This window comes from Mytilus galloprovincialis, chromosome 3, assembly GCF_965363235.1.
Source record: "Mytilus galloprovincialis chromosome 3, xbMytGall1.hap1.1, whole genome shotgun sequence".
NCBI lineage: Eukaryota > Metazoa > Mollusca > Bivalvia > Mytilida > Mytilidae > Mytilus > Mytilus galloprovincialis.
The window spans coordinates 110,865,498-110,875,829 of record NC_134840.1 but is presented as its reverse complement, the minus strand read 5'-3'; the positions used below and the strand labels follow the sequence as shown (position 1 = coordinate 110,875,829).

General features: G+C 32.0%; 1 protein-coding gene across 2 annotated transcripts in view; it reads left to right on the top strand.

Annotated features, from left to right (window-relative positions):
• Positions 1-7,636, top strand: part of LOC143066710 (potassium channel subfamily K member 10-like) — a 14,977-nt gene extending 7,341 nt beyond the window's left edge. The window contains exons 2-7 of one of the 2 annotated variants that reach the window (XM_076239530.1): positions 1,129-1,277; positions 2,305-2,469; positions 3,072-3,401; positions 4,165-4,313; positions 5,407-5,500; positions 7,467-7,636. In XM_076239530.1, the coding sequence (XP_076095645.1) occupies positions 1,136-1,277; positions 2,305-2,469; positions 3,072-3,401; positions 4,165-4,313; positions 5,407-5,454 (834 nt within the window). In that variant the 5' untranslated portion in view covers positions 1,129-1,135 and the 3' untranslated portion in view covers positions 5,455-5,500; positions 7,467-7,636. Of the gene's footprint in view, positions 1-1,128; positions 1,278-2,304; positions 2,470-3,071; positions 3,402-4,164; positions 4,314-5,406; positions 5,566-7,466 lie in introns of those variants that run through there. The other variant, XM_076239529.1, reaches the window with a different exon arrangement.
• Positions 7,637-10,332: the final 2,696 nt, after the last annotated feature.

The window sequence follows — 10,332 nt, the reverse complement described above, 5'->3', positions numbered from 1 at the left end:
AAAAAAACATTTGCCACTAAGTCTTATAGTTTATGAGATATAGCGATAACAGTGTTTTTTGTAATTGGGGAGATAACTCCTATAAAGTAAATAGTACACTTCGGTGCCCCTAATACAAGATAGCTTTTATTAACCCGATACTTGATACCAAAGATCATTTTGATATCTTGCGTACTTTTATCACCGATTAACTTTGAAAAACGGCGGAAGAAAAAGAATAATAATAATAAACAAACGAAATACAGTAAGGTCTTTCCATTTAAGAAAGGAAAGACCTTAATGATAACGATTACTTTGAAAATAACACTGATATTTTATTCATATTCAATTTGTCATGAAATACTTACCTAAATAATTGATATAATTGTCAATATATATCTATCCGTATGTTTGGTACAAATCGGAGTTTGAACGAATCATCCAGATTCCAATTGTTGTCTTGTTCTTTTTCTGCTCCTCTCTGTAAATATTCAAATATAAAATTCACTTTTCTAGTTTATTTATGAAGCTTTTTTATCCTTTATCTCAATTTTATGTTTACTATGATTGTACTGCTCTATGCATAGGGTAATATGCAGTGATTGGAAATGATAATGCAAATATGTCTATGTTAATTTCACCTGTTGCATTTCTCTACCACAACATAGATGTATGCCTAAGTCTCCAATTTTATAGTAAATGTTTACACCATTGTATTAAATCTTAAAAAATAAGAAACACATCCAGCTGTTTGTATATCTGGACAAAGTAATGCTACATGGCTAACGACAAAATTTTCAGTTAATAAATGTTCAATGGGAGATAACCGACGTTAAAATCACAACGTTTGTCGAGGAAATAATGAAATGACGAAAATTAAAGAAAAAGATCTGTCTCAAAATATTTACTGCTCACTAATTGATACACTGTTATGTTCACTAATTAGAGTACTGATATACTTATAACCTGGCCCTTAATTGGCCTTCTATTGGTTTAATAAAGTAATTGTATTTTACCTATCAATATATTGCATCTGATACTCCTTATTAGTTGTTTATCGATAAAACGTGGATGTAGATTATTGATTGGCATATAATAGATACTTATACCGAGTTTTATGTTTTTTCAATAAATATGTATATAACGTAGGTAAGAAATGGAAAGAAGCACAGTGTGTTTGTTGTTTGTCGTCAATCTGATGTATGTGTGTATTGGAGCTGCTATCTTTATGACATTAGAATCAGAAAACGAAAAGACGACATCATCAGACATACTTTCCACAGTCAATACATTTCTTGGTAAGTGTTGCTTAGTCTTTAGTTTTCTATGTTGTGTCTTGTGTACTATCATTTTTCTGTTTGTCTTTTTTCTTTTTTAAGACATGGCGTTGTCAGTTTATTTCAAGCCTGGTACCTTTGATAACTATATATACGTAATGTGAATCATTAATAATAATTGTTTGGCTCGTTATATTTACATGTCAAGCCTAATAGCTTGTTTTCTAGACATCGAAAATAATTAAAAAATCGCAGATTTTGAGATTATCTTTCCGTCATGATTAAGGATATGTTATTTATTGATTTATAAAAGTGAAATGAAAAATGATTAATCGTTAAAGGATGTCACGCTTGTCATTAATAGGTATAGGAAGATGTGGTATGAGTACCAATGAGACAACTCTCCATCTAAGTCACAATTCACAAAAGTAAACTATAACAGGTTAAGATATGGCCTTCAACACGGAGCCTTGGGTCACACCGAACAGCAAGCTATAAAGAGCCTTATAAAAAAAAGTAAATAAATATTATACTACTGTTAAATCATTCAAACGGGAAAACAAACGGTCATGCCTACATTTACTGTGATTTAGTGTATCATTAATTAGAGACAAGAGATGAGACTTAAATTTAATTAAAAATGGACACAAAAGAGCCAACAATATATTATATTAAAGCCACGTATGATCCACGTCGATACGTCGGTTTCAGATAGCTAGTCATCTTGTGGTTCATAAGTGTTTCTCGTTTCTTGTTTTTTTTTATATAGACCAGACAGTTAGTTTTCCTTTCGGAATACTTTAACACTATTCATTTTCAGGTCCCTTTACAGCTTGCTCTTCTGTGTGAACCAAGACTCCGCGTTGAAGGCCGTACTTTGAACAGTAATGGTTTACTTTTACAAATTGTGACTTAAATGGAGAGTTGTCTCATTGGCACTCCTATACCACATCTTCCTATCTCTTTCATTGTAGAGTTGACATGAATAACCAAACAATTCATTTCATCTAGTTGTAAGTCACATAATATGTTTGTTTGTTTTTTTCAGCTAATCATAACACCTGTTTGAGTAACAAGGAGTTACAGACATTTCTTCGTAAAGTGCTATCAGCGTATCAGAATGGAGTTTTCACGACAAACGAGACAAAAAGTGCAACGCAGTGGGATTATCCCAGTTCTTGGTTTTTCGCCATGACCGTTACAACAACTATAGGTATTTATTACAAAGGAAATAAAATCTTTCCTCAGAATCAGTTATTTTTTACCGGGACAATTTTTGCATTATTCTAAATGCACAATTAGAAAAATAACGAACACAGTCAAAAGCAACACAAAATTGAAGTGAAGCAATATTTTAAAGAGAACAATTTAGAAATAAAGTATAAATGTAAATCCAGGTATGGGCCCTTATTCGGCAAGCTACATAAACAGTTTAGTACAAGTAGTTGTAATTGAATAATACTATAAAACATGTCAAAAAGTTTTCAATGAAAACACCCAGTAGAATTGAATAAGGAAATGGGCAATATAGAACAGTATTATCAAAACAATGGAATTTTATGCAACTGTCATACAATTGAGAGGTTTAGCTAGCTACAAAACCGGGTTTAATTCACCATTATCTACACAAGAAAATGTCTGTACCAAGTCAGGAATATTTCAATTGTTATCCATTCGTTTGATGTGTTTGAGCTTTTGATTTGGCCATTTGATCATTAGGGACTTTCCATTTTGAATTTTCCTCGGAGTAGTATTTTTTGTGATTTTACTTTTTACAATATCAAATGTATTTATATAATTTCTTGTATTTTACAGGATATGGGAACCAGTCGCCCGTCACAGGAGGAGGAAGAACTTTTTGTATATTTTACGCATTGTTGGGGATCCCTCTTACAGGAGTAATGTTACTCGGTCTTGGAGAAAAACTGAAATTCATAGTTTATTCTGTACAGAATAGGAAATGTACAAAATATGAGAAAACAGAAAGTTTGATAAAACATATAGTGCTCAATGTATTTGTAGTGGGACTGTTAACCTCTTTACCGGCAGTGGTCTTCCATCAGATAGAAGACTGGACATACTGGGAATCTTTATACTATTGTTTTATTACACTGTTTACCATTGGCTTTGGTGATTTTGTAGCAGGTATGTGTTTGAGTTAGAAATGGGGTTTCACTGTGTAAGAGCAAGGATTTGCAGTGCTCTTATTAGTAAAGGATCATACTTATTATTTAAAGGTATAATGCTGTTGTTGTACATGTAAAGAAGGGTGAAAGATAGCAGAGGGACAGTCAAACTTATAAATAGAAAATAAACTATTTAAAAAAAGACAGACAAACAAGAGTACACAAAAGACCACATAAAAAAATAAATACTTCATTTTTTTATATAAATAAGGCCGTTAGTTTTCTCGTTTGAATTGTTTTACATTGTCATTTCCGTGCCTTTTATAGCTGACTATGAGGTATGGGCTTTGCTCATTGTTGAGGTGACCTATATATAGTTGTTAATTTCTGTGTCATTTTGGTTAATTTCTGTGTCATTTTGGTCTCTTGTGGACAGTTGTCTCATTAGCAATCATACCACATCTTCTATTTTATAAGCAACACGACCACAACCAAAAAGTGGGATTGATCTCATGGGCTCCGGAAGGATATAGTAGTTTATTGCTTTTCTCCCTCGTTTCGTTCCTCCGAAAATAATTGTTTTACAAGATATCACAGAAAACCTAGCACAGCATACTCGCTACTAGAGTTATAGTAGCAGTTTTATATTCTTTATGTTTGATGCAGTTAGTCGAAAGTTGTTTTGTGAAGTTGTGTCACGGTTTCTTCCACCAGAGACAGTTTAATTTGAATTATGTCTCTATTTCCACTGAATAATTATTCTTTTATTGTGTTATTTGCAGCTTCAAACGCAGAACAAAACTACAAAGCTTTATACAAGGTTTTAGTAAACATTTGGATTTACATCGGTTTGGCGTGGTTCACCACCATAATTAGTTACATTAGTGACAAATATACTGAATCTATAGAGAAAAGAGAAGAAAAATATAAGGTAGGTACAGATAGGGGATAGTGGGAGGGAAAATCATACTGTGGATTCATTATTATTCGTTGGATACCAATTTTCTTAGATTTCGTTGGTTCAGGTTAACCACGAATCTTAATGTTCAACGATAACACATTTTCTGTAAAGTTGTATGCAAACTTTTGTAAATCTACGAAATCAAACATCGTCGAAAATGCAAGTCTTTTCTCAATCCACGAAAATTGGTACTACTGTCTCACGAAAATTGACGAATCTTTAGTATACGAAAACTTATCATATCATTCACTCTTCTCTATATAGCAGCACCTAATTGTTATGCCCTACCTACGATAGTAGAGGGGCATTATGTTTTCTGGTCCGTTCGTTCGTCCGTCTGTCCCGCTTCAGGTTAAAGTTTTTTGGTCAAGGTAGTTTTTAATGAAGTTGAAGTCCATTCAACTTGAAACTTAGTACATATATTCCCTAAGATTTCATCTTTCTAATATCAATGCCAAAATTAGAGTTTTTACCCCAATTTAACGGTCCACTGAACATAGAAAATGATAGAGCGAGTGGGGCATCCGTGTACTTGGGACACATTCTTGTTCTATAATCTGTTTATTTAATTGCCCATTTGTCTGTATCCTTATATTTTTACCCTTTATTCTACCCTTTCTAAGTGCTGATATGAAATCGTGGATGAATTTAACTAATAAATAAAAAGAGATTTTAGCCAACTCATAAAATGGGCAAAACAATTACATATGCCGGATTTGAGACAGTCACGTAAATATGTTGTGGGCAAAAAGCTTTTTGTGTTTCCCTGATCTATTCACAGTTAATATGTGCAATGAAAATCAATCAACAGATATCACTGAATTTTATAATATCAGTATTACAAAGCTCTTAAACAATGCTACAATAACAAAACTTGTACTCAGTATAAAAAAAATGCTTAGTTACTGAAAGGAAGCTCAGTATTGATGTCTTTGTGTTCTTTGTGTATGTGTCATTTACATATATCCAATATTTTCTTTTATTCATATTTTTAAAAATGAATTTATCAATAGTAAACTAAATCGTTTGAATGTAAATTAATATATTTTTCAACATGTTGCAGATTGATCAACCAATAGCTGAAAAGTCATTGAAGACTGGTATCAAATAGGCCGGAGTGTGATGACAATTAACTGTGATGTCGTTGTAGACTATCAGTAAGTAGATACGGCTTAGCTCAAAACAAATTAAGACCTGATTTGGACATAGAAGACAAGAATACGGATATTATAGATTGCATTTCTATAAATATAGACAACGCAATTTCCAATAGGAACTCCCTTTGGGGCTTAAACTGTGACACTTTTTACTATGAAGTTTCGTGAAAAATTATATCCTAGAATAGAAAGTTGATATGCACTACTATTTTATTCAAAGCTCAAAACATAGGGCTGTACGGTATATTTTCAACAATTAAAAGCCCTGAACGTAATTGTTACAGTTTAAACTTATACTAAAATTGTGTACTATCCCTACCTTCACTTTTTGCATACTTCAGAATTCATTTTTCACCGCAATAGTATGTTTTTATACTGGTAATAGTCTCAAGTTATGTCTCTGAGATGAAACATAGAGATCATATCTAGGAACCAGTATGTCGACACATCAAATTATCTCTGAATATTATATATCTCCCCAAAAAGAGGCGTGTTTTGAGAAACAGCTGTATTTACAAAGTGCAACACATGTTAAAAAGTAAGGAAGCAAGCATTTAACTTCAAGACGGTAGGGAGTAATTTTAGTGTTTTTGTCTGAGTCAGAATTTTTTTTCCAACTTTAAGGTATTGGAAAAATCTGGATTCAGAATATTTTTTTTTGTAAACTGCTTGACCACAATATTTTTTTCATTAAATTAGGGATCAGAACATTTTTTTAGGAAAAGAACCATATACCCAGCCTTTCAAATTAAATGGTCGTTCCCTTACAGTTCAAACACTCTTTCCTTAATTCTAAATACTGTTTGTTAGGGATTTTAATATCGCCAGGTGTTGGTTGGTGCAGTCCTGTAGTTACCGCGTGTATTAGAAGTACCAACGTTATGTTAAAACGTTAGATGGACTTATGGGTTATTGTTGGACATTGGAAATGCAAATATTTGTTTGGTTTTAAGTCAATAACTAACTAACTAACCTGCGGCTGACATTTATATGCAAATAAATCTTTCTCCTCAGAGATGTTGCTAACTTGCAGGATTACATAAACTAAAATTTACGAACTACATGCTGTCTTCACATTACATTATTCAATATCACATCTTATCCTGAAAAACGTATACAGCTGATAAATCAATTTCGTAACAAAATTAAACTGAAAGCTACAATGTAATAAGTTACAATCTAAACATATTATAAAGTACTGTCTATTTGTATTTTTTCTATGAAGATTTTTTACTTATAAATGATGTAGTTGAAATCTAAACAATTAATATTCAACAAAAAACGGCACCATGAATAATAATATATGAAATGATTCGAACACCATCAATATAATTAAGCACCGAATTTCAAATACTAAACTTCAAGGAATTTGAAGCTACCAATATACATTCTCAGTCGTTTTATGTAATTCTTGCTCTTGCAAACTATAGAATGTTCAAAGATTTCTGCAATATTGCCGCGATCACTTTTTACATTCTAATTTTTCCTGCAATTTTACTGTAAACATAATGTTTCTGCAAATTTGCCAAAAGCTTACCGACAAAACCTTCATGCAAACACTATTTGCATCACATATTTCGGTTCTGGAAGCGTTTCCTTGTGTTCTTTCTTTTTCAGATACGTTATGGAAAATCTCTCTTGTTACATGATTTAACTTAAATACGGATGGCCGAAATTCGACAAGAACTACAACTACTATAAGACAGTTATGAATGTTTTGATTGAATATACACAATATCTTAAAAATCAATTGAGCTATATGTATAATTAATAAAAATGTATTGTGTATCCTCATACAGTGTCCTAAATTTTTATTTCTCTTTTTACTATATAAAATATATTTATACCACGGAATTGTTCACTTCTTTTTACTTAATAAAACGAAATGTTCAATAATCCCCTTAGTAGATTATAGATATTCACACGTACTTGCATGTACATAATAATTTTGTGTTATTTCTTACAGTTTGGTTTTTTCAAACGACAGAAGAAAGATGAAGTTGAGGAATGGAAACGTAAAAGTAAATATTATGAAACAAGCAAAGCTGAGAGAAATCCAAAAGCTAACTTAGTTGCGTCTGAATCAACAGCATTATAAAATAAGTAAACGAAAAATGTGCTTGAATAATATTACTGACTATTTGCTGATATATAATTAAAATAGGTAGGAAACTGTATTGTTATTTTATACATCAAATACCATAGTTACAAACCCGATTTTGAACAATATCAAAATTGGTTTTGTTTATAGCGTTATCATTGTGTGACAATGAAGTTTTTTTTGTGCTGCTTTATGTGCTGTCTTTGATTTTTTTACGTGTTCGTTTTTAATGTGTGGTTAGTCCCCACTTCGGTGTTGACATGAATACAATAATATAATCATTTTTATAAATTTACTGTTTCCCAGGGTACGAATTATATTTAATTCTCCGGTTTTTCTTGGTCTTGATATAAATAAAAGTAGACGTTTTAGAATTTTAATGTGCGTATTGTTATGCGTTTACTTTTCTACATTGGCTAGAGGTATAGGGGGAGGGTTGAGATCTCACAAACATGTTTAACCCCGCCGCATTTTTGCGCCTGTCCCAAGTCAGGAGCCTCTGGCCTTTGTTAGTCTTGTATTATTTTAATTTTAGTTTCTTGTGTACAATTTGGAAATTAGTATGGCGTTCATTATCACTGAACTAGTATATATTTGTTTAGGGGCCAGTTGAAGGACGCCTCCGTGTGCGGGAATTTCTCGCTACATTGAAGACCTGTTGGTGACCTTCTGCTGTTTTTTTCTATGGTCGGGTTGTTGTCTCTTTGGCACATTCCCCATTTCCATTCTCAATTTTATGTGTTTGGCACAACTTTTCGGCATTTTGGGTCTTCGATGCTATTCTACTCTGTACTTTTTTGGCTTTCTTTACTATTTTGATCTAGGCGTCGCTGGAAGGTCTCATGAAGACGAAGCGCGCGTATTGTGTATAGGACTGGTAATTTTGATTGAAATTAGCATGTCAAATGTTTTATTGTATTTTTTATTTGTTTATTTTTGTGTGTTTTATTTTTTTAATGTTCTTGCATATAATTGTACTATAATCCTCTCATATAATGCTTTCATTTTAGTGTTATTATTATCATGCCATAAAAGCGGAGGGTTGGCTAGCCGCAAAATTAGGTTCAACCCACCATTTTGTTGTTATTGAAATGTCCTGTACAAAGTCAGGAAAATGGCAGTTGTATTCTTATAGGTCGTTGTATTGTCGTTTTGGTGTTTTGTTGCACTACAGTATTTATGTTGTTTCATTGTTTTCCTCTTATAGTTGATGTGTTTACTTCAGTTTTACTTGGTAACCCAGATTTGTTTTTTCTCAATCGATTAATCTCGAACATCGGTATTCTACTGTTGCCTTTACAGATAATCCTATGTTGTTATCATTTTTTTGTCACTTACTATACAGGGATGTTAATTAATATTTCCTGTTTATTTTATATTCAACATTGCCATTAAAGCGGGAGGTGTGGCATGGTTCAACCCACCATTTTTTTCTTAAAATGTCCTGTACCAAGTCCGGAAAATGGCCATTGTTACATTATAGTTCGTTTCTATGTGTGTTTAATTTCAATGTTGTGTTTCTGTTGTGTCGTTGTTCTCCTCTTATATTTGATGGTTTTCCCTCAGTAATAGTTTGTAACCTGGATTTGTTTTGTTTTTTCTCAATCGTTGTATGAGTTTCGAACAGCGGTATACTACTGTTGCCTTTATTCATGTTATGTTGTCATCACAATAAAATCACCCTTTGTTTAAAATATACTATTAAAAACCTGGTAATATTTGTTCCAAGAATACTACTAAGTAGAATAGATAGTTTATATAATAGGGGAACAATAGCTTGAAGATGAAATAAATGTATATGTGTAAGGAGTTCTGTGCAGTTTCGGAACCAGTGCATAATTTGAATTTTCATTGTATTTGGTACTGCTTTTAAAGAGGTAGCTAAAAGTGTATGTGTGTTACAGGCGTCATTTTCCCAGTCAGTTGGAATGTTTGTGAATTCGTAATTTCCTGTTTCAGAACCTAAATGTAAAATTTACATCAAACAATTATGATATTGTTAGCAGCTTTATCAGCCGAGACAAAAACAAATTATCTGGCGAATTCCTTTAGCTTATATTTGATACGAGAAATAGGGCTATTGTGGTTGTTATTATGAGTAGAATGTTCTTTTAAATGTTGAATATGTATATCAACTATAAGAACAATATAATATTAAAAAGAGAAGCAACAGAAACAAAAGGAACATTATAACTCATAAGTAAAACAAAAAATGACAACACAATGGCATAAAGACAAAAAAGACCAAAAAGACAAAGAAAAAGTATACAAAATACAACATAAATAATAAAGACTGAACAACAAGAACCCCAACAAAAAGTAGGGCTGATCTCAGGTGCTCTTGAAGGGTAAATAGATGCTGCTCCACGAGTGGTACCCATCATTTCTAAATGTTCATTGATAGAATGGGTAATATGTTGTGATCTATGTCATGTATTTATAGTCTGAAGAGTAATGATAAGTCCTAAAAATTGATAACTTATAATCAAACTACCCACACAAAGGTTTTGGAATCAATGTTCATCCTAATTAAAACATAAGGTCTTTACAACACTGTGGAAAAATATCTCTGCATTTTGAATTGTATTCTGTGTGCGTTAATGTAAAAGCAAAAATGCTGATCGTTAATTTAATAAAATAATAAATTCATTTGTACACAGTAGTATATATGTACAACAATAAATTGCATAGCACTTTCATGATAAATAACACATTAAATTATCTCACATTG